Genomic DNA, 23,894 nt, shown 5'->3' with positions numbered 1-23,894 from the left:
CTGTTGTACCTTCACCGATTCAAACCAGTTGCTATAGAGTCTATCCCTACTCACACACTGCCAACTCCACTGCCATCGAGTTGACCCAACTCACAGTGATCCTGTATAGGGATTCTCAGGCAAAGCCTCTTCTTTCTCTTGAGGAGCATCTGGCGACTTTGAACCACTTACTTTGTGCTTAGTTGGCCGACGTTTTACTGAATAGCGTCATCACACATTCACACCTGACGCTCAATTTCTTGGGTTTTGATGGGTTGGGTTAGGTTTGACTTTTAAGGCATATGGTTTTGTTTTGTTTTTTGCAAACGTAAGCAGAGAACTCTGCTCTATAACCCAACCTGCCCAAGTTTGTTCTACTGATAGGGCCAAGAGGGGGCCAAAGCTCTTTTTCCATCAGTGACTTCTCAAAACCCAAGGACATCTTCCATAAGCCATCAATATGCATCTGACATCCAACAATTTAATGAAAGCTAACTTGATGCTTCCACTTGGAAGCAGAGAGTTTGGACTCCTGTTATGCACTATGTGTTAGGTAGAGTCCTTCTTTGAACATTCTTCAAACGGAAGAAAGTCAGTCTCAGGAAGCCAGGCATCAATAGGAAGCAAACTAGGTTTTACCACAAAGGCAGCGCAAACTATTTGATTTTTCTTTTTGGCTTTGGCACGCTTCAGACCCGTATCTTTCGTGAGCAGCCTCCCAGCATCGTCCAGTTTTGTCCAGTTTGCATGCCTGTCACAGGACTGAATGATTCCGGCCCCTCTGTCTGTCCTAAACGATTTGTCAAAGCACCACACAGCCCAACGCCACCGACTGTTCTTGGCCCTGCTGGGGTGTTACCGGGGGATCTGTAAAACTATCAAACATCTGCGCCTCTTTCCGATTGTACACCCTCTTCAAAAATACTACCCCCAACACAACACAAACCTCACTGCCATCGCGTGCATCGTGACGCTTAGCGACCCTACAGGACTGAGAAAGGTTGCCTCTGCGTTTCCAAAACCGTGGCTCTTTACATGAACCGAAAGCTGCTGGTGCCCTTGAACTGCTAACCTTGTGGCTCACAAGGCAACGTGTAACCCACTACACCACCAAGGCTCCACAAGCGGATTTGACATGCCGAGCTTATTAACCTCGAGGTGTGGCTTGGGGTAAATGTTAACGGTTAGAAGCTGTAACCTCGAGTCACCCTTGGGATTACATTGCAGATAGGTCCCTTATCTGCTTCCCGCTGTGATCGCAGAGCAATCTGACTTCCTCGTTCCACAGCGGAACTGGGCAGGAAATTCAAAACTGCAAGTCTAAAAGAGACATACACACACACAAACAGTGATACCGTGTAACCTGTGAGATTACATTGTATCAAAGCAAATCACCTCAGATTTGTCCCTAGATCCGTCTCCAGTGGCCTGCCTGCCCTTTTACTGTCATTTGGAAAAAATTTTGCCTGGACATTTTTTGTCCATGGCATCCAAAAAGTGTCACTTTAGCACAAAAGGAGTTTTAGACCAGATAAATGACAGCGACAGTGACTTAGAATTACTCACAGAACTCTGTATTAAAGTATATCATACCTGGAAGGTCGACTAGAGAGATTAAAATGAGCAATTTCTTAAGAATTACAGGCCTACAATATAAAACAAACTTTATGCAGAACAATGTACAGCTTTGGGTACAAAATTACTGACATAATTAGACCGCCAGGGAGGTTAAATGACTCAAGCACTCACGAACTGGCCATCAGGGGGCGACAGCGAGCTTGGGAGGAGGCGGAAGTGGGCAGAGGAAGTGAGGTTCCTCGATTCTTGAGCTCACTCGGCCACCGTAGATCGCAGACCGGAAGCGAGCGGAGCCACTTCCGGTATTTGAGGCCCGGGAAGGAGACGTTGGTTCTGTTAGAAGCTGAACCCCAAAGCCTTAAGGGAGCCAGCTCCCTGGCGGAGCTTAGGCTCCAGCCCGGGGGTCTAGGCCTCCGCGCGGACTGGCCCTCCAGCTCGGCTCCTCGGGACTCTTCAGGCCCCGGAGCAGGGACCCGGCGTCGCCATGGCGACGTCGGCGGGGCTGGAACGCTGGGTGCTGGACGAGCTGCACTCGGTGCTGGGGCTGAGCGAGCGGCACGTGGCCCAGTTCCTCATCGGCACCGCCCAGCGCTGCGCCTCCGCCGAGGATTTCGTGCAGCGCCTGCGAGACACCGACACCTTGGACCTCAGCGGGCCCGCCCGGGACTTCGCCCTGAGACTGTGGAACAAGGTGTCCGGGAGGGCGGGCCCGGGGCGGGAGCCGCGGGAACGGGGGTGGGGCCGGGGCGGAGATTCGGACATGGACCTTCCGAGAACTGCCCTTAAAGTTTCAGAGGCGAAGGGGTTAGCAGTCTAGTGCATAAGCCCCCGTGCCACCTGCTGTAAGTTCGGTTCACAAGTTTGTCTGCTCTGTCTGTGGTCTCCCAGCTGCTGTGCTAGTGGAGAAAATTCGTACCGTAGGCGTAGAACTCACTCCCTGCCATCAAGCCGATACCAACTCACAGCGACCCCATAGGGCAGGGAGACTTGCCCCCTGTGAGTCTCTGACTACCTTTTTACAGGAGTAGAAAGCCCTGTCTTTCGCGGAACGGCGGAAGATTTGGAACCGCGGACCTTGCTTAGTAGCCCAAGGCATGACCCCGATGTGAGAGTTCTGATATGTTGAACGGTGCATCTGACTGATGTTGACTGATGTGGCTCAATAGGGTGGAGTTGAACTCTCTCCCTGTGGATTTCTGAGACTTTTTTTTTTGCTTCACAGTTTTATTGGCACCTAATCCATATATCTTACAATTCCATCGCTCAATCATATTCAAGAAGAATTGTACTGTCATTACCACAACCAGTTTTAGAACATTTTCTCTTAAACACGATTAAATCGCTTTTCAAATGAGTTGTAGAATCACAATCAGTTCTAGTGCACCCTCCCCCTTCCCATATACATTGTTTGCTACCCCTACATCTCCTATAAACTCTCACATTCGTTATTATCACTATACATCTACCCCTTCCATGTTTCACAAACTGGGAAACTCAACAGAAACAATAAAAAATAAAGTGGTAAGGATGAAATAATAATAGTATAAAAGTACAAATAATGAGTAAGAAAGAAAAGACCACCATTAATCAGTATATAAAAAGCCAGGGAATACATTTTTGTTATGGAAGCAAGAAATACTTGCACCTGGACAAATTTCAGGTCCGAGACACAAATCTTGATGGCAGTAGAAAGCTGCCTCTTTCTCCCTTGGGGTGGCTGGTGGTTTTGAACTGCTCGCCTTGTGGTTAGCAGCCCCGCTCAGAATTTGCCGTGGCATCAGGCTGTGAGTCAGCCTTGACTGGGTGGCAGGGAGTGAGAACAAGCTTCCAGGTGATGGGGATGCTGCTGGTCCAGTGACCACACTTCTGAGAGGAAGGCATCAACGCGATGCTCGCGCAGTGCTAGGGGAGGAGAAGGGATGTGTAGCGAGTGATCAGGGAAGGTAGGTCCAGAGATCCACTAGAGTGGAGAAGGGAGGCTGGAGTAATGGTGGGAATGGTGAGATTGTAGAGGACAGGGCCGTGGAAATGTCATGACTATGTTCTGACTACCAAAGTGCTTGTGTAAGGAGTCCTGGGGGTCAGCAGTTTAAGCCTCACCTGCTGCTCCTCGGGAGAATGTTGAGGCCCATCTGCTCCTGTACAGATAGATGTGCAGCCTCAGACACCCTGTAGAGCAGCGGTTCCCAACCTTCCTAAGGCCGCGACCCTCGAATACAGATCCTCATGTGGTGATGACCCCCCCACACCATAACATTATTTTCTTTCTTTTTTTTTTTTCACACCAACAGCCTTACATCATTTATTGTTAAACTTGATTAGGAAGCAAAAAACCAAGGAATAAACCAGATTATTTGCCAATAGAAGTTCAAGTCATCAGATGGGGACAAAATTTGAGCCTGGGAAAATGCAGCCATGCGTGCCACCCTTCAGGGGGCTCCTTACAGCCCCAGCTTGGTTCTTCTCCAATGTCTTCTCTTGGAGTTGTACCTGATTTTATTACCGGTTTTCATTCGAATCCATTGGGGAATGGGCCGATTCTGCTTCTGTTTCTTGGCCAGGAATCTCTTAATCCTGAAAGTCTTATGAGACGACATGGTGAAGTCAGAGCACCACCGCACTCGGGGTGGCAGAGAAACGGAGAGAAGGAGGACCGTAACATTATTTTCATTGCTACTTCATCGCTGTCGTTTTGCCACTGTTATGAAGCAGGCGGCCCCTGTGAAAGGGTCGTTCGACCCCCAAAGGGGTTGTGACCCACGGGCTGAGAACCGCCGCTATAGAGGGACACGGGGTGGTGGAATCAACTTGATGGTGGTGGGCAAGGGTGAAATTGTCCAGCACAGGCCGAGGATGGCAGCCCTCCCGATGAGGCTGTGGAATATGGTGCATGGGTAGAGAGGAGGTTAGAACGCTCACCAGTGTATCCTTGGAGTCTGACAACAGTGCAGGCCGTGTGACAAGCTGCCCCCAAACACCCCATGGAGCTGGTAAGGCTTTTGGTAGGAGCGGCTCAATCGTGGGGAAAGCAAAGCCGGGAGAAGGAGGCTCAGGAACTGCGCACTGGGCTTGCGAGGATCAGGTTCACAAGGGCAGAGGTTTTGTCCTTTTCAATCTAGCCCTCTGTCCAGGACCCAGAATGATGCCTGGCACGGAGCAGACTTCAATAAGTGTCAGCTAAAGGAGGGACTTGTGTCAGGATTCGGGCCATGGTGTGAAGCCATGGGAACGAGAGAGGTGAAGGTTGCTCACAGTCAAGTCATTCCTCAAAGGGAAACGGACTTAGGCGGAGGGCTAAGAAGGTGGGCAGAGATCAGACGTGCCTCCCACCCCTTCTCTTCACCTCTGCTGACAGGTACCACGGAAGGCGGCGGTGGAAAAGCCAGCTCACGCAGCTGAGCGAGAGGCCCGGGCCCTGCTGGAGAAGAACCGGTCATATAAGCTGCTGGAGGACAGCGAGGAGAGCAGTGGGGAGACCGTGGCCAGGGCTGGGAGCAGCCTCAAGAAGAAGCGTAAGAAGCGGAAACACCTGAGGAAGAAATGCCAGGAGGAGGAGGAGGAGGAGGAAGAGGCCTCTGAGAGAGACAAGAGGAAGAGCGGGTAAGTTCGAAGCCAGATGGGTGGGGATGGGGCAGGCAGGTGATGGGACTGGGTTGCCTGGTGCCCTTAGTGATCGCCTGGTTGGGGCTGCAGGGACAGCAGACAGCAGACGGAGAAGCCAGAGTCGGAGGATGAGTGGGAGCGGACAGAGCGGGAGCGCCTGCAGGACCTGGAGGAGCGTGATGCCTTTGCGGAGCGAGTTCGGCAGCGGGATAAGGACCGGACTCGCAATGTCCTGGAGCGGTCAGACAAGAAGGTGTGTGGGCGGCAGAATGTCCCGTCGGTCCCCACGAGGGTCGGGCTGGTCACTGAGCAGGGGCTGTCTGGTGAAGGTTCTCGCTGCCGTACCTTCAGCTGTGGCGAGTCCGATTGAGCTGGGACGTTTCTTTGTGCAAGGGTGTCTCTGAAGGTGCCCTTGCGGTTCTAGAGGGAGAATGAAGGTCTGGCTCTCACAGCCCTCATTCTGCTTTGATCTTCCAGGCGTATGAAGAGGCTCAGAAGCGCCTGAAGATGGCAGAGGAAGACCGGAAAGCCATGGTGAGTCCCAGGGCCCAGGGAGCTCACGGCAGAAGACAAAGGGCAGTGTTTTCTGCTGGGGAGGTTTAGGGAAGAGACAGAGGAAGGGCTCTGGGCTTGTGCATGGAATGACCAGGCCTCCAGAGAATGAAGTTTAGTTGACAAGAGCCATCTGGCAGGGAGGGGCTTGAAGAAGGCCATTGTGCGGATGGAAGTTGTAGAGGGAAGGAATCCTCCATGGGAGCTCTCCACACACCATCCCTGACTCTTCTTTAGCATCAGACCACACTGTATTAGGCAGCTAGGAGCCTTCTCTGTGCCTGGGACGTACAGGGTTACATGCCCGAGGCAGCCGCCATCGTCTCACCGGGTGGCTGGAGGGCAAGGGCAGGGCAGCTGTCTGAGCGCCCCAGAGATGTGCTGACAAGTCGTCTCTGGGAATCTTTCCACCACCTAGCCCCGACATCCCCATGGGGCTGTGGGAGCGCCCCGTGACTTCCGGAGGTGGTCTTCTCACTGGACAAGGGCAGAACTCCTTGACCGTGACGGAATTCGTGAACCAGACTCTCCAGTGTGAGTCTTGGCTAGATTTCCCGAGTAAGGTGGCCCTGGGATTCTTTTGAGAATGTGAAGAATGGCTTGTCGCCCCTCTGGTCCCTCCTGTCCCCGCCCACGGAGTGACCATGGTCTGAGGTGCCCCTGCGGTGCTCATAGTGTTTCATTCGCCTGCCTGAATTGTAACTTTGCTAATGGTTCCTCAGCGAAGAACGTTTCACACAAGTAGAGAAGTTGAAAGGCATGTAGAGCGAGCACGCTGGTGGTGTACTGGGGCGTGTTGGCCGCGTCTCCTCAAACGCCCGTTTGCTTTGTGCCCACTGACTTGCTGTCGAGACGGCGGGTCGGTGAGCCCCAGGAGGGAAGGCATTGTGCTCGAGCTCTCGGTGCTGCTCTCACGCCAGGAAGACAGAGCCGTGATCCTCATGGCGCAACCGAGAACCAGCCCGCCACCGGAAGGACCCCAGACGGTTTTCCATTCCGGAATCCAGCCCAAGCTCAGGAGCTGCCTGTGGCTGTGGGGCTTCTTCCGCTTGTTTGCATTCTTCCTGCTTCTCCTCCTTTCTCGTCTCGTGCGCCGTCCTACGTCTGCATCGTCTGATCTCTGTCTCCTGGCATCAAGCGCTTCCTCACCTGTGCTTGCCGTCGACTTTCAAAGCGGACGTTTGGTCGAAGCGTGCCTGGACTCCATTTAAGCAGTGTGGTCGGAGCTCCCCTTGGGTGGTAATGTACCCCGCACATTCTGTCTGCTGGCCTGCCCTTGAGTACAGATGTCCCTTCCACCAACAGCCTCTCATCGCGTGGTTGCCGGCAGCCACTGCGGGTCCTTCCGGGCCTTGGTTATCTCGTTGGCATTAACCAATGGTCATTGGGGGCCTAGAAGCCCTGGGAGCACGGTGCTTAGGCATTGGGCTGCTAACTGCAGTTTTAAACTCGCTAGGTCAGCGGGTTGAAGCTAGCCACCAGCCGCTCTGGGAGAATGGTGAGGCTTTCTGCTCCGTGTAAAGTTCCAGTCTGGGCAGCCCACAGGGCAGTTCTGTCCGTCCTAGAAGGTCGTTAGGAGTTGGAGTCAACTCGATAGCCATGGGTTTGGTGTAAGTTTTAGTTCGTTCCTCCTGGCATTAATAATAACAATGCTTTCTTTTCTTTAAAGTGTAAGTTTACGTGGAAAACTAGATTTCCATTTAAATATCTCCACACCCTTGTTTCTGTGTTGCTGGGTACGTTTGTCACAATCCGCCATCCTTTCCAGTCTGGCTGTACCATTGCTGTTCCTCTAGCTGCCCTGCCTCAGTACTCAGCTTCGCTTTACAGTACATTCTGGCCTAGTTAACGGCCTAGTGCTTATGTATCGGACTGCTAACCGCAAGGCCACAGTTCAAAACCACCGGCTACTCCGAGGGGAAGACGGTGCTCTCCTCTCCCGTCTAGAGTCCAGTCTTGGAAGTGCCCGCGGACAGGTCTGCCCTCCCCCGTAGGGCTGCTGCTAGAGCCGGCGTCTACCGAGGGCGGCAAGTGTGAGTTTCGCTTTCGGTTTTTGAGATGGTTTTGTAAAGGAGCTCATGACTCACAAGTGACATCTTTGACCTGTCATTTAGCCCAAAGGTGACCTCAGGGGATCATTTCAGTTCAGGGTTTGAAGGCTACCTCAGGACAATAGTCTTGGGGAGTTTTCCAGTCATCCAGTCCAGTAAATTTGGACTTTAGGAATTTGAATTCTTTTCCAGTTCAGGGATCATTTATTGGCCGTTAGGAGTGTTTTCCAGTCCAGTCTGTTGGGGCGCCACGCCCTGGTCCCAAAGTCCTCCTTCAGCATTCCCTGGGACCTTGCCGCTCTGTTCCCTTGCTGTTCCACTGCACTCCCCCAGTGCTTTGCCTCGGTGTGGTGGGATCAGGTTGGGCGCAATTCCCACACTGTGTCTCCGGTGCTGTCCCCCGCAGGGCCATGAGTCAGTGAGGGGCATCATGTCTCATAGAGGGGCCGGCCATGTGATCCTCTCTGTGTACTGGCTGCTCTAATTGGGATCATCGTCCTCAAGGCCCGGTGGGCCAGGCTGTGCTCCACTCTCTCCTCTTCCCGCTGCATCTGCTCCCGTGTGCTCCAATCAGATATGTCCCCCGGAATTTGAATTCTTTTTGCCACATTTTCCGCCTGTTCTGCCAGCATCTGTTTGTTTTGGCTCTGCGCTGACTGGTCGTTGATGCTAGTCAACGGGCACCGTCTAGTGACCCTGGTCTCTGGGTAGAGGAGGTCCTGGTGTAAGTGCAGACTACTTTCCTTAGCTCTCTAGTTTCCATCTTTGTCTTTTGTTCCAGGTAAGGAGAGCTCCCTATGGCTATTTCTTAGGTGGTCGCTCACAAGCTCTTGGCTGCCATTTTTTATAGGAAGAGGAGCATTTTCTCAATGAGTAGGGGAAAGCTTAAATGCCTTCTGAAACTTAACCTCACTGCCGTTGATTCCATTCCAACTCATAGCCACCCCGTAAGACAGGAGAACTGCCCCTGTGGGTTTCCAAGACCTTCAGTCTCTGCAGGAGCACCCAGCCTCGGCTCTCTCATACCCTTCAGAAAAGGAAGGGGGGGACATGCTTATTTCCCATTAATGACCAGTTTTCAGGACAGGGAGTTTGATGAAAGAGTTAACGTCATTGATGATACATGAGCGTTTCCCGCCATTCTCTGTGAGTGTGTGTTTGGCCCCATTGGACTTGTGGGTTATATTTTTGCTATTTTACAGTCTCTTGGGTCATTCTTTTCGATAGGCAGATTGCTCTGATTGTGTGTGCGCGTGTATGCACGCGTGCGCACACGTTTTTCCAACAGTCCACCTGCCTCCGCCCTCAGCCTGAAAGGTTGTTTTGATGGTGGTACCCAGGTCAGGTCACAGTCGTAAACTTCCGCTTCAAGGCTTTAAGACAAGCCACACAATGAAGCGGAGTCTGAGAGTGGTAGGGTACTGGTGGGGGTTTGCCACTGCAAGACCTTGTTGCCACTGTGGAGAGATTGCTGTGGGAGCAGGAAGGGCCTTGAGGAGATAGCTACCCAGCCCCTGCCTACGTCATGTGTCCTGAGACAAAGGTCAATGTGAGTCTGCACCAGACATGGCAACCCCGAGCCCGCTGCCCAGCCCTGGTCAGCCGGCTGCTCCACCTTTCCCTCCTCCCTGCGCCACTTTTGCTGGCTTGAACCTCGGACCTCGGGTTTGGACCACAGTGGCCCTCTGCTGTCTCTGAGCCTGAGCCTGGGGCCGGAGCCCCTGTGGAGTGTCCTACCTTCTCCAGAGCCCTGCCCTGCAGCTCCCCTGTCTGACTCTGGTGCCCCCGCCTGGAGGCTACTTCGCTGCACTCTGCCGATTCCGATCTAACAGCATGGTGTGTGCTGTTGTTTGGAAAGCTTTTCCAGAAAATTACAAGAGAGATACGTCTTTAGAGTCTTTACCTTTAAAAAATCTTTCATGTGAACTTAGGTCTCCCTGATAATTTTATCTCATTTGGAAGTAAAAATGAAATATATTGCCCACGCCATTCTGAAGACCTCACCCATTGTCCTCTGCCTTTTACCCATTTTTCTTTCTGAAATATTTTGGAATCTTCGCTTTATTTCTCATATTTAAAGACAGTCAATTAATTGGCACAAAGGCATGCCCGAGAGTTATTGTAGGTTTGATTCTAGCCACTACAATAAAGTGAATATCAAAATTTTTTTAAAAAGGGTAAAAGTGTGGAAGCCAAGTGACAACATGTGTAGGAGAGGGTTAGTCCCAGAGAGCTAGGTGCGCTGATTATAATATGCCTCATAGAATTGCGCTCTGATCTTCTAATTCCAGCTTTCTGTATCTAATTGATATTCCTCCCTTCTCAAATGGCGAGCATTGGTTTTAAGACCAGGTAACATCTCACAGGGGCAGCGATTGCCTGTGATGTACACTCCACCCCACCCCACCCCCATGGATTCCCTCTTTCTGTCTTTTCCCTTTGAGGCCTGTTCTTCTTAAATATGGGTGTCAGTCCTTTGGTCTTCACCTTTCCACTGACCTCAGTCACATGCTGAAGGTGAGGTCTGACCTAATCTCACAACTGCCTTCCTGACCGAGCAGGTGAAGTGGTGATGCTGACTGACAGAGGGGCTTGCGCAGCTGCTGGGTGCTGCTGCTGCAGGGCAGTGTGGGCTGCCAGCATGTCTTGGGTAGAAGGGGGAACCCAGGCCCCAGCTCTAGGGAAAGCCTGTCTCTGTCTTTCGACGTCTCCCCGGGCATCTGTCTTTCCTCCATTGGTGTTTGCTTCCCTCTGTGTCTGCTGCTGCAGTTGCATTGCCGTAGCAGAGAACACCCTAGTTCCAAGCGGGATTGTGTGCACAGGCACTGGGGTGGGGGGCTCGCTCGTAAGTATTTTGAGGGGACACAGTACATAACCCAGCCTGTGGCATGCCCAGAGGCCTTGACTGCCCGCTTGTGACCCAGGTGCCCGAGCTGCGGAAGAAATCTCGCCGGGAGTACCTGGCCAAGCGGGAGCGGGAGAAGCTCGAGGACCTGGAGGCCGAGCTGGCTGATGAGGAGTACCTCTTTGGGGACGTGGAGCTGAGCAGGCACGAGCGGCGGGAGCTCAAGTACAAGCGCCGGGTGCGGGACCTGGCCCGCGAGTACCGGGCGGCTGGGGAGCAGGAGAAGCTGGAGGCCACCACCCGCTACCACATGCCCAAGGAGAGCCGAGGCCAGGTGAGGCGGAGGAGCCCCACCCCGGCGCGAGCCAGCCGGGCCTGGGCAGGAAGGCTGGAGAGGCAGCCTGGGGGCCTCACTCTCCACCCCTCCACAGCCGGCGCGAGCTGAGAGTCTGGTGGAGGAGGAGTCGGTCGCGCCTGGGGAGGAGCAGCGGCGTTGGGAGGAGGCCCGGCTGGGAGCGGCGTCCCTGAAGGTTGGGGCCCGAGACGCTGCCTCCCAGGAGCCGAAGTACCAGCTGGTGCTGGAGGAAGAGGAGACCATTGAGTTTGTCCGGGCCACCCAGCTGCAGGGCGATGAGGTGAGGCCAGGGGGCTGGGTCTGAGGAGGGTCCGAGGTGGGCCCTGGAGCACTCACCTCTGTCCCCCTTCCTCAGGAGCCCTTGGCGCCGCCCCCGCAGACCCAGGCCCAGCAGAAGGAGTCCATCCAGGCCGTCCGCCAGAGCCTCCCGGTGTTTCCATTCCGAGAGGAGCTCCTGGCGGCCATTGCCAGTCACCAGGTCCTGATCATCGAAGGCGAGACGGGCTCCGGGAAGACCACCCAGATACCCCAGTATCTCTTTGAGGAGGTATGGCGCCTTCCTCCCCCCTCCCCCCCGCTGGGCCTGTGCAGTAATGGCTTCCCTCGGTGGAGAATGAGGAGGGGCCGTCCCCCCTTCAAGTACTTCATCTTAAATCTTACCAGTGTCTGAGCCCGGTCGGCATGTTAGCTGAAAGGAACAAAGAGAGAGACCGAGACGGGCTGGGGGGTGGGGGGAGGGAACAAACAGAGAGCGTGAGGGTCTCCACCCTAGCACTGCAGACCTGCAGGAGCCACACGATGCCCAGTGAAAGGACTCGCTTTCCTGTCCTCATCCCTCTGGCTCCCGTCCCTTCTGGATGCCACCACGTGATTTGTCCTCTCCCTGCTCGGCTCTTGGTGCAACCTGCAGCTGAGCACCCAGAGAGCTGGGTCTTTGCGGCCGAAAGGAGCCCAGTGCGGGTCCTGGGGTGCCAGTCTTCTTGCCCGGTCCTCGCCTCTCCTCCAGCCCCGCCCTGCTTTCCCTGCTGCTTTCTCTGAATGGCGCCAGGGGCCCAGGGATCAGCCTCTGCTTCCTCCCCGCCACTCGTTCAGGGTTACACGGAGAAGGGCATGAAGATCGCCTGCACCCAGCCCCGGAGAGTGGCGGCCATGAGCGTGGCAGCCCGCGTGGCCCGGGAGATGGGCGTGAAGCTCGGCAACGAGGTGAGGCCAGCAGCGGGCCGGAGGGAGGCAGGGCCGTGGTGCCCGGGATGCTGCCCACGTCGCCCTCAGGGCTCCTCATCTCCTCGCCCCAAGTTCCCTGCTGGCACCCCCAGCCCATTCTCGGTCTCCTGACCAGGTTGGCTACAGCATCCGCTTTGAGGACTGCACGTCTGAGCGCACCGTTCTCCGCTACATGACTGACGGGATGCTGCTTCGGGAATTCCTCTCTGAGCCTGATCTCGCCAGCTACAGGTACGCCCAGGATCCCGCCCACCCCTCCCTGTTTACCAACGCCGCCCCGCCCAGGGCCTTGCCGGGTCTCCCCTGAGTAGGCCCCCAGTTCTCGAGTCTTCAGGTGGGCAGGAGAAAGGTGAGGCTGTCTGCTCCCGTCCAGAAGTACAGCCTCAGAAGCCCTGATGGGGCGGCTGTGGGGCAAGTCAGTGCCATGGCAGCAGCTCAGGTTATCAGGAGTTGGGGCGGGAGGGGAGCCGAGACTGCAGAGCGCCTCTCCCATCGTCTGCTCTCTCTGGCAAGAGCAGCTGCTGGCCCTGAGCAGACAGATCCTCAAGGGTGTCAGCCTTCAGAGCTGACCTGTTTCTGTCGGCCGAGGCTGCAGGTGAGCACAGGCCCCGGAATTCTCCGGGTGCTAGGCCTGTGTACCTGGAGGACCGGCTTCAACTTGGAGCCCCACATTCACTGCTGGGGACGAGGGATGGGAGTGGCGAGCTCCCCTCTCCCCCGGGGCACCTCAGTCTTGTCTCCAGGCCTGAGGTGCGCCCACAGTTCCCTCTCGGCCTCGTGCCTTCCCCAGCGTGGTCATGGTGGATGAGGCCCACGAGCGGACGCTGCACACGGACATTCTCTTTGGATTGATCAAGGATGTAGCTCGCTTCCGGCCCGAGCTCAAGGTCCTGGTGGCCTCCGCCACGCTGGACACTGCCCGCTTTTCCACCTTCTTTGACGATGCTCCCGTCTTCCGGATCCCCGGACGCCGGTTTCCGGTTGACATCTTCTACACCAAGGTGCGCCCTTGGGCTCAGCCTGAGGCCGGAAGCTGGGCCTCCAGAGGGAGTTGTCCCAGTGAGGCAGGGAGGAAAAGGGAAGACTTGGCTGGGAAGGAGCCTCCCCGTGACCCCATCTCACCCTCTGGCCAGGCCCCAGAGGCTGACTACCTGGAAGCCTGTGTGGTGTCAGTCCTGCAGATCCACGTGACCCAGCCGCCGGGGGACATCCTGGTGTTCCTGACAGGACAGGTACGTAAGGGGGAGGGCCCGGGGGGGGGGACACACAAGGCAGATGTTTAACCCCCTGTGACAGGGCCCTGTGTCGCCCCCTACCTCAGGAGGAAATTGAAGCTGCCTGTGAGATGCTCCAGGACCGCTGCCGCCGCCTGGGCTCCAAAATCCGGGAGCTGCTGGTGCTGCCCATCTACGCCAACCTGCCTTCCGACATGCAGGCTCGGATCTTCCAGCCCACACCCCCTGGGGCGAGGAAGGTTGGTCGGAGGGGCCTCCTTTTTACAGCCCTCTAATTCTTGCAGCTGGTAGCAAAACCAACCAATGGAACAAACGTGGTGGGCGTCTGCTCCCTGCAAGCTGTGCCCTGTGCAGCTACAGGAGCAGGGCGCTCAGGGCTGGGGAGAGAGGGTGAGTCGAGCCAGCCCTGTGGTCCTGCCAGTGCCTGAGCCGTGGAGAGCATGGGGGAGACTTAGAGGAGAGACCAGGTCTTCAGGAAGGCGGGATTCGGTCTGGACCTTTAAGAAAAATGACAGGAGAAAGACGGGAAGGGCCAAGGTGCATGTGAGGTCAGCGGGCTTGACCCCGTGGTGAGGGAGTGAGTGATAAGCCCATAAAGCTTTGGACTGCAGTTAGGGAGGGCCTCGGACAGCAAGCGGAAGGGGGTGAACTTGAGAGATGGACTGACCCGTAGCACAGAGTGAGCCGTCCTGGGACGCAGTGGTACACGCCGGGCTGCTAACTGCTGGGTCAGCGGGTGGGTGTAACCCGTCAGAGGCTCCCTGGGAGAAAGGGGCTCTCTACCCTCGTGAAGCGTTCCATTCGGGGCAGTTCTACCCTGGCCCGTAGGGTTGCCAGGAGGCGGCACCCACTCGATGGCAGGGGATTTGGTGTTTGGTTTGCAGGACAGAGTCGAACTGCTCCCTGGGATGTCCAAGGGTGTAAATCTTTCCGGAAGTAAACTACCTCATGTGGGGGCTGTAAGCCACTGACCCTTCAATCGGCAGTCCGGTACTTAGCCCAGAGTGCCACTAGGACACCTTGGGAAGGCTGCTGTGTGAACAGAGCAAAGTTCCTGGCCTCTCAGAAAGTAATCCAGCAGGAAAGGACAATTGCCATAGACATGCATCATCCCGGGCGCCACACCCTCCCTGCCATCAGGGAGTGCTGACTCCGAGGGGCCGCTCAGAGACTCAGAGCAACTCAGCGAGAGTGTCTCCGTGGGGTGCAGGGGCGGCCTCTCTCGGAAGGTGACATTATGGCTCAGACTGCATCAGGTGAGGGAGGGACTGCCTGTCCAGGAGAAATATGTCCCCAGCAGAGGGAGCAGCCAGGGAGCAGTCGGCACGCAGGGCTGGAGGGAAGTCGGGAGAGCTCTTGGAGATGAAGTCACAAGGCAGCCAGGGCACCAGGGGGAGTCTGGATTCAATTCTACAGAAGGATGGGACGCCATTGGAGCATGGGCAGTGATGGTGGTAGGTGCACGTTTCTGTCTCCGAGGGGTCGTCCTGAAGCCGAGCAAAGCTGAGCTAGAACAGTAGTCGGCAGCCTGCGGCCCGTGAGCCATGTGCAGCTCTCTCAGCACTTACTGGTTCTCTTTATTTGTACACGTCTACTTGTGACTGTCAGTTTGTACATTGTTGTGTGGGACAGGATCGGCTCTTCCATCTCACAGGTTTGCTGCCCCCTGGGCTAGAGGCCCTGGGGGTAGAAGCGGGGAGTGTGTTCAGGGGCCTGTGCAGGACGTGAGGTGTGAGGAGTGACCTGAAAGTAGGATGTGGAGCTGGGCCAGGAACCATCTCTCATCCCTGAGACAAACCCTGTCCTCGGTTTCACTTCCTTCCTGCCCACCCTGTGCCCTGCTGCCCTTGCTGTCGGCCTTTTGGCCTGGACCTCCTCCCTTGATGTGGGATGCTCTCCCGCGCTGCCTGGACTGCTCCTCTGCCCCTGCCCTTCGACACCTAGCTTTCCAGGATGGCTTTTGCTAGGTGCTTGGAGGGCATGGTCTTTGCCCCCAGGTGGTCGTGGCGACCAACATTGCTGAGACGTCGCTCACCATCGAGGGCATCATTTACGTGCTGGACCCCGGCTTCTGCAAGCAGAAGAGCTACAACCCCCGCACCGGCATGGAGTCACTCACGGTCACCCCCTGCAGCAAGGTCAGCTTGGGTCTTTCTGGGAAGGTTAAGGCCAAATCTCCGTATGGAGAAGGTGCCATTCAGAAGGGGGTTCCTGGAGGAGGAGGACTCCCCCACCGGCCGGATCCACCCAGATTTTGTCCATGAGTCCTTCCCCCTCTTTTCCCCTATCTCATGGTTAGCCGGCCTGTCTCTCCCTTCTGTGCAGGCCTCAGCCAATCAGCGAGCTGGCCGGGCAGGCCGCGTGGCTGCAGGGAAGTGCTTCCGCCTGTATACCGCCTGGGCCTATCAGCATGAGCTCGAGGAGACAACGGTGCCCGAGATCCAGAGGACCAGCCTGGGCAATGTGGTGCTGCTGCTCAAGAGCTTAGGTGGTTGCGGTGCCATCCGAGAGGGAGGAGGGAGATGGGGCCGAGATCCCCTGAGTCCTTGTGGAGGGACCGTCTGACCCCGCCGCATCTTCTCTTAGGGATCCACGACCTGATGCACTTTGATTTCCTGGACCCGCCACCATATGAGACCCTGCTGCTGGCTTTGGAGCAGCTGTATGCCCTGGGAGCCCTCAACCACCTCGGGGAGCTCACCACGGTGAGATGGGAGGGCGGGCGCCAGGGGAAGAGGTGGGCTAGTTCTGGCGACTCCTGGAGCGGTGGCGGCAAAGCCGAGGAAGGACTGGCCGCAGCCGTCTCCTTCCTCCTCTTAGTCTGGTCGGAAGATGGCGGAGCTGCCGGTGGACCCCATGCTGTCCAAGATGATTCTGGCCTCTGAAAAGTAAGCTTCCCGCCCCGCCTGCCCCTTAGCTCACCAGCTTCCTGTGGCCCTGTTTGTCTCTAGGGACGACTTGTGAGCAAGCCGTCACTGCCCCTCTGACGCCCATAAGGTCTTTCAGAGCTGCTTTCTCCGCCGCCATGATAGCAAATGGGGATGGACAGAAACTTCAGGTGCAGAAAAGACAGTGGAAGATTATCTGTTTGAGAGGGACTCTGAGTGATAGCTGGTTTGGGAACATTCTTCAGGGCACCTAGCAAACGAGGAGGTTCCCCCCAAAACACCCAGATTTCTTTCCCCCCAAAACTATGTATTTAAATTTTTTTTTACAAAACAACATTATCACCTTCAAAGTACTATCCATTGCACTTTGCAAATCTGCGATTCCATTCTTGGGAACATTTTTTTCTTATTTTATTAAAAGATCATTTTATGGGGAGCTCTTGCAGCTCTTACAACAATCCATACATCAGTTGTATCAAACACGTTTGTACATATGTTGCCATCATTTTCTAAACATTTTCTTTCCACTTGAGCCCTTGTGCGCGGCGCTCTGAGATGGCTGCGTGAGCAGGTGCACTGTCACGGTAGCAAAACCCGCCCGCCTGCCTGCCACAAATCAGGCCTATTTTGTCGACCACTGTTACACAATCCTTTCAGAGCCTCTAAATAGAAAGCCTGATGACTGCCTATATCCGAGTACAAGCCGAGCTTCCCAGCACATTTTTGTGCAGTGTTTGTGGTGGAATTGGGTGTCTCGGCTGACATTCGGGTCGGCTGGTACTCAAGTGCACCGCAGCGAGGAGACGTTGTGATTATTCAGGAAGTTACCGGCCCTCAAGAATGAGGTTTGCCATCAATGGACAGTCACCTTTTTTGAAACAAGAAAACCACTCGTACACTTGAGATTTTCCCGTAGTGCTGGCCTGGTAAGCTGCGTCCAACACCACAATAATTTCAGCAGCATTTTCCCGAGCAGGAAACAAAATTCCACAGCCGCATACTCTTCTCTTCAGCGGACCATCGCAAAAAATGAGGCTTGAGCAAAACTGCTTTCACGAAAAAATTCATTGTGACCAGAGCGAACCTTCCCAGGCGATGCCACTGGGTGCCCGTACTCGAGTGAGTTGCTTGATGCTCGCCTAGCGGGTAAAATGCCTACTGGAAAAGGTCCGCTCCACCAGTGCAGTTTCAGGTTGTTTTTTTTTGCCCGGTACCCCACTCGTATACCTTTCAACTGCCCAAACTCTCAGAAGCCCCCAATACTCCTGTCATGCCCTCACCCTCTGGCTATCACTTGTGTGTCACCGTGGGGTCGACAGTTCTGGTCACCAGACTTGTAGCCAAGGCCCATCTGAGGCACATATCCATCATGCGCTGCTGGTTTCTTCCTCCCCCGTGACCCTGGGCATCTTTCCTGAAGTGGGTGTGCTGTGCCCTCCCTGCTGCAGGTACAGCTGCTCGGAGGAGATCCTGACGGTGGCTGCCATGCTGTCGGTCAACAACTCCATCTTCTATCGGCCCAAAGACAAGGTCGTCCACGCGGACAATGCCCGAGTCAACTTCTCCCTCCCCGGTGGGGACCACCTGGCGCTGCTCAACGTTTACACTCAGGTGAGTGGGAGTGGAGGCACCCCCCCCCCCCCCCCCCCGCCCCCCGAGCGCTCGCCCTGCTGTGTTGTACTCGCCCTGATCCGCCCCTCCTCTTCACAGTGGGCCGAGAGCGCCTACTCCTCCCAGTGGTGCTACGAGAACTTCATACAGTTCCGGTCGATGCGCCGAGCCCGGGACGTGCGCGAACAGCTGGAGGGGCTCCTGGAGCGGGTGGAAGTTGGCCTCAGTTCCTGCCAGGGGGATTATGTCCGAGTCCGAAAGGTCAGCCGTGCTCCCGGCTACGGGTCTCCACCCTAGAGCCTCCAGAGCAGGCTGCTGTGGGTGGGGTGGGGGGGGGGGAGCAGAGCACACAGCTGCCCCTCCAGCTAAAGCTGGATTCCCCCCCCCCCCAGTGGACTGTGTCCTCCCAGACTGGTCCCCAGGGGCGGACCACTGAGGGTGGGCCCCAGGTAGTTCTTCAGGCTGCCTGGATTGGAAGCCTGAGCCAGTAAGGCGTGAGTGGCTGAGGCTTCTGATTGACGTCTGGCTCCCGACCGACTCCCCCGCCCCCCTTGGCTCCTTAGGCCATCACTGCCGGTTACTTCTACCACACAGCGCGCCTGACTCGGAGCGGGTACCGCACGGTCAAGCAGCAGCAGACGGTGTTTATCCATCCCAACTCGTCCCTCTTCGAGCAGCAGCCCCGCTGGCTGCTCTACCACGAACTGGTCCTGACCACCAAGGAGTTCATGAGACAGGTGAGGCACCCCAGCCAGGCAGAGGAGGCTGTGGGGACAAGCTAAGAGCCCTGTTTCCAGTTGCCGGGGTTGGCAGAGAATCGGGGAAATGCACAGGGGGGTAAATAGTCACAGGCAGGTCCTTTTTCTAATACTCGTCCCAGCGTCTTCTAAGATCTGACAAGAGCTACATAGATTGGTTCTGTAGTTCGCTGTTGGGAGTCAGAACTGGTGGGGAACGCAGTGCCTTCTGCCTTCACAGGGCACACCTGCCAGGTCTTAGGCCCCAGGCTTGCTGGGGCTATTTACTTGTCATGACGGCAGAGGTGTCTTTGCCCTTGGGATGCGGTTCAAGAGCGTGTGCCTTTCCTCCTAGCTCTGCAGTCACACGCGAGCTCTCGCCTGTACGCACACCCGAGTCTAGGTGGCAAAGAAGGCGACGTTACTCATCTCTCCCCACCCCCCCGCCCCTCCCCCAGGTATTGGAAATTGAGAGCAGCTGGCTTCTGGAGGTGGCACCCCACTACTATAAAGCCAAAGAGCTAGAAGATCCCCATGCTAAGAAAATGCCCAAGAAGATAGGCAAGACTCGGGAAGAGCTAGGGTAACAAGGACGAGAACGGAAGTTGACCGAGCCCAGCTGCTGCTCTTGCTGTACGTTATTTAAAATTTCAAGTCAATAAAACTATTTTTGGAGTAAAGCTTGCAGGAGCTTCTGGAATTCAAAGCTCGATCGCGACACATGGCCACTCTATCAGATTAATGTTATCACTTTAGCTTTATTATTTACAAATTAAATTACACAGCAGCTTTACACAGGATGAGATGGACAGACATGGCGGACAGAATTGGGGAAGAATCGGGCCTGCTTGGCTGTCCCCACCCTCTTGTGCGTTGGGTCATCAGTGCCACCACCTCCACCCTGGCTCCCCATCAAGCCTTGGGGCACAGGTGTACGTGGGGTTCTGGTTCCGACAGTCCCAGGGCTACCAGGGCCCCCACGAGCAGTTTCTTCACAGGTGTCGGCGGTGAGTGTGAAGGCATCAGCTGCAGGGAGCAAGATGGAAGGTTAATGCCAAGGGAGGGCAGTTCACAGAGGGTGTCTCCCTCTTCTCCCTCCCCCCAACCCCTCCCCATTCTAGGACTCACTTTATCCAGGCGATGCCGACAAATGAGGCCACTGGAATTCAGGTAGAAGGTAGAATAGGCATCGTAGGCCCTGGGGAGGGGAGGGAAAGGGGGGGAGGGGGAGGCTTTGTGAGGGAGAAGGCAACTGGCCCTCCCAAGGTGTAATTCAAGCATTTGTTGAAACTAATGGTTTTCACCTCTGCCGGGAAGAGGCTTCAAAAACAAGATGGAAAACTTCGCGACTCCCTTTTTGCTTCAATCTCCCACAAACTTGGACGTCCCCTCGTAATCTTTAGATGCCTGCATCTTGGGGGTTTTCAAAAAAATCCTAATACCCAGGTTGCAAATGTCTAGACCAGTATTTTAAAAGATTCCTAGGTGACTGCCCTGTGCCAGGGAATTGAAAAACCACTGACATAAGCACACGGTGTTATAGACTGAGCCAGTGTGGAGGATTCTGCTGGGCCAGAAGCTTGCTGTGAGGCTTAGCTCTTGAACAAAGGTACTGTCGCGTGTTCACCCGAAAGGTGCCGCTCAGAAGTTTCCTAACATACTCAAAGCCTTCGCTCTGCTCCTTACACCAGACAGAAGCAGCTCACAGTCAAGTCGGGGTGGAGCAGGCTGTCTGGGAGACGAGATGGTGATTATAGAAGGGAGACTACAAATGGAGTATGGTTTGGGTCCCTTCTCATTCTCTCTCACCGGTACAGCTCCTCTTTGTCCCGCTTGTAGAAACGCAGAAACAGCGTGTGGATGGGTAGACCCACAAGCCGCCAGCGGGCTTGCAGGGTCCAGTTCTCAGGGTGGCGGGTCAGCTGCAGAACCTCCAACCGAAGCTGCGCGAAGTAATTCCAGGCCAGAAAACGGCAGAGCGTCAGTGCCATGATGTACCACGCGCGGCCCCTGGTGCGCATGTTCAGGATCTCATTGATGAATTCCACGTCGGGGGAGTAGAGCGTGAAGTCGTGGGAGTGCAGGAAGAGGTTGGGAAGCTAGGAGAAAGTGGGGAAGTCGAAAGATTAATTTGCTGCTGAGGGAAAGGTCCTCGTTTCAAACCCGGGGGGGGGGGGGACATGACAGCTTCCAATATGATTTACAACTTTGTCAATCACAAAGATCAACCTAGGATCCCCTCAGGAGGATGAGCAATAGAAAAGCGAGTAAGGAGCAACAGGGGACAATGTCAGATATGAAAATAATCTATAGCTTATCAAGGGTTCGTGAGGGAGGGCGGGCAGGAGAAACGGGGAACTGATATCGGGCTCACGTGGAAGAACGCTTTGAAAATGATGGCGGCAGCATATGTGCAAATGTCCTTGACACGGATGAATGTATGGATTGAGATGAGAGATGTAAGAGCCCCCAGTAAACGTATTTAATACAAATTTCCAACTTTGGAAATCCCAAAGGGCCATTCCACTCAGCCCTGGTACTGTAGGGTCACTCAGTGGCAATGGGTCAACTCCGAGTGAGGAGCAACTTTTTCAAGAGAATGTTTACAATTAGCTCTATCCCCGCCAAATGGTTCCATGAACAAATCCAGGAACTAACCTATTTCCATTATGACCCATAACCCCCCACGGTAGACAAAGACCACTTTCAACATAACTTACCTCTTGTCTCAGTCTCTCATACATGACAGCCAGGTGTTCCTCCATACTGCCGTCCCCTGATGGCTTGCCAGGGGCGGGGTGGGCAGTTCCAGGGGCTTGGAAGGATATTAAAGCCCCTGGGTAGGGGCAGGGAGGTCCTTCAAAGAGACTTCTAAGCCCATCCAGGCATCCCCTGTGCAACTCAGGCCCTGGTCCCTCCTCTGCATTTCCTGGAGGGAGAACTATCCACGGTGAATTGAGAGCCTGGACCTGAGGGAGAGGTAGCCACGCAGGCTGGGGAAGTCGTCGAGGAGAAGGGCATGAGGGTGGGGGGAACCAGAGCAGGGAAGGCCGGGGAGCAGCTGTCGTGGAGTGGGGCCAAAGTGGTGGGAATGGTAGCGCCCGTGGAGAAAGCTGGTCCTAAGGAGGGAAAATAAACAGAAAAATGAAGAGGTTGGTTTCCTGATGCCTCTTCATCCAAATCCTGTCCATTCACTGTTTCTTGCTTCCACTGGCTTCTCTGAAGAGGAGGGATGGAAGGAGGTAGTAGAGGGGAAGGGACGGGCTCAGCTTCACCTCCCTTTGAGAGAACCTTCCCCAACCATTAACCAAACCCCTTTACATTTAAGATTTCAGCACTGTCTAGGGTGCAGGGTTTTTTGTTTTGCTTTTTAATATAAGAATACAGGTTTGAGGGAGGTGCGGGGAGGGCGAGGAAAAAAAGGGAACTTGATGCAAAGGGCTTAAGTGGAGAGCAAATGCTTTGAAAATGATGAGGGCAAAGAATGTACAGATGTGCTTTATACAACTGATGTATGTACATGTATGGATTGTGATAGGAGTTGTATGAGCCCCTAATAAAATGATTAAAAATTAAAAAAAATACATGTTTGCTAGGGGCTCAAGTAGAAAGAAAATGTTTTGGAAAAGATGATGACAATATATGTAAAGATGTGTTTGACAAAATGGATATATGCAATAAAGCCACCAAAATTGATCTAATATTTAAAAAAAATGGATATATGCATGGATTGTTTTTCTTTTTTTAAATCACTTTATTAGGGGCTCATACAACTCTCATCACAATCCATACATACATCAATTGTGAAAAGCACGTTTGTACATTCATTGCCCTCATTCTCAAAAAACATTTGCTCTCCATTTAAGCTCCTGGCATCTGCTCATTTTCCCCGCTCCCCCCCATATGCATGGATTGTGGTAAGAGCTGTAAGAGGCCCCCAATAAAATAAGATTTCAAAAAGAACGTTTGATGAGTGAGTGGGCCAACGAGTCAGCAGGCCTTTACTGTCCTGTGGATGGAATTACGTGGCCCACAGGACCTCTACAATGAAGCGTTAGGCAAACGTTGTACCAGGAAAACACCCAAGTGAGGCCAAGGGCAACTGTCTTTGCCCTCCAGTTCCACTGTGCAGCCCTGCCCTAGACACTCATTCCCACGCCTCTTCCTATAAACGTCCTCCTATAAACCAGGGAGCTAAAAGCGCCGCCGGATTGCTACAGGGAGTATATCTGATAATGACCGCAAATAAAGCGTGGCACCGCTCCTCCCAGTGCCAGCCCCTCTGAAGGGCACACACCACCGCGGGAGACCCCGAGGCCTGGCCTTCACTCTCCCCTCTGGTTCTGGGCACTCAAACTGTCACCCCAAATTACGCCTGGCCCGCGCCCGCCATCCCCAGGGTCCCCGGGCTTGCAATCCATCCCGGCAGGCGGGCAGGTGCAGGTGTCCCCGGCCGGGGGCGGGGCCCGAGAGGGTCCCCAGGGCCAGCTTGGCTGTCACGACTACTATGCAGGTGGCGGTGCACAGGCTGCGTCCGCAGGGCGGGTGGCGCCCAACGGGGCTGCGGGGCGCCGCGAGAGCCAGGCGGCCAACCTCCTGTCCCGTCTGCCCTTCAAGTCACCTCCAGCCCCAGGTAACCGCAGACCCGGCGTTAAGGACGCGCCCCGCGATGCCTCTGCCTCCACCGCGCCGGCCGGCTCCCGGAGCGGCGAGCGACGACATCCTGGGCGCGCTCGACCCCCGCGCCCCCCGCGCCCCCCGCCGCGCCCCCCGCGCCCCTCGCAGGGCCCAGGTGGCAAGTGGCGGGGCGCGGCTGGTGCGCCTGCGCGGAGGCGGGGCGTACTCTGCCCCCCGCGCCGGGCCGGAGGAGGGTCTCTTCCCGGCCCCTCGCCCCCGCCGCTCTCACCTGGGGTCGTGCTTGGTAGGCGCGGAGGCTGGGGCCGAGACGGCGGGCCGCCCTCCGGCAGCGCTGGTACATGGTCTTCCGGGAACGGAGAGCGCGCCTCCCGAGTCCGGCCCCCGGCCCCGGCCCGCGGCGAGCGGCCCCAGAGCCGGCTTAGTGAAGGGGAGAGGGAGGGGGTGGGGGGAGATGGGGCCGAGGGAGCGAACGGGATGCTCCGCGCTTGCGCACTGTGTGCTCCAGAGGACGCTGCCGCGCTCCGTTGGCAGCCAGCGCGCCTGCGCCTGCGCCGGCCGCCGCGGAGGCTGCCTGAGTGCGCCTGCGCCTGCGCCAGCT

At 55.5% G+C, this 23,894-nt stretch overlaps 2 protein-coding genes across 2 annotated transcripts; one reads left to right on the top strand and one right to left on the bottom strand.

The window, feature by feature from the left end:
• Positions 1–1,839: 1,839 nt before the first annotated feature.
• Positions 1,840–19,338, top strand: DHX16 (DEAH-box helicase 16). The gene is made up of 20 exons (XM_075555316.1): positions 1,840–2,248; positions 4,913–5,157; positions 5,251–5,413; positions 5,638–5,694; positions 10,688–10,942; positions 11,040–11,243; positions 11,319–11,510; positions 12,056–12,166; positions 12,303–12,418; positions 12,978–13,188; positions 13,321–13,419; positions 13,509–13,661; positions 15,420–15,560; positions 15,748–15,910; positions 16,009–16,127; positions 16,243–16,310; positions 17,759–17,921; positions 18,021–18,182; positions 18,485–18,658; positions 19,117–19,338. The coding sequence occupies exons 1-20, from the start codon at positions 2,042–2,044 to the stop codon at positions 19,243–19,245; spliced, it is 3,132 nt and encodes a 1,043-aa protein (XP_075411431.1). The 5' UTR covers positions 1,840–2,041; the 3' UTR covers positions 19,246–19,338.
• A 58-nt stretch (positions 19,339–19,396) lies between these two features.
• Positions 19,397–23,768, bottom strand: C7H6orf136 (chromosome 7 C6orf136 homolog). The gene is made up of 5 exons (XM_075555315.1): positions 23,565–23,768; positions 21,379–21,777; positions 20,468–20,757; positions 19,787–19,856; positions 19,397–19,684 (listed from the first exon to the last, which is right to left on the bottom strand). Exons 1-5 carry the CDS (start codon positions 23,634–23,636, stop codon positions 19,571–19,573), a joined length of 945 nt encoding a protein of 314 aa, XP_075411430.1. The 5' UTR covers positions 23,637–23,768; the 3' UTR covers positions 19,397–19,570.
• Positions 23,769–23,894: the final 126 nt, after the last annotated feature.

Source organism: Tenrec ecaudatus, chromosome 7 (genome assembly GCF_050624435.1).
Source record: "Tenrec ecaudatus isolate mTenEca1 chromosome 7, mTenEca1.hap1, whole genome shotgun sequence".
Taxonomy (NCBI): Eukaryota; Metazoa; Chordata; class Mammalia; order Afrosoricida; family Tenrecidae; genus Tenrec; species Tenrec ecaudatus.
The sequence above is the reverse complement of the archived record's forward strand: the minus strand, read 5'-3'. Positions and strand labels throughout refer to the sequence as shown.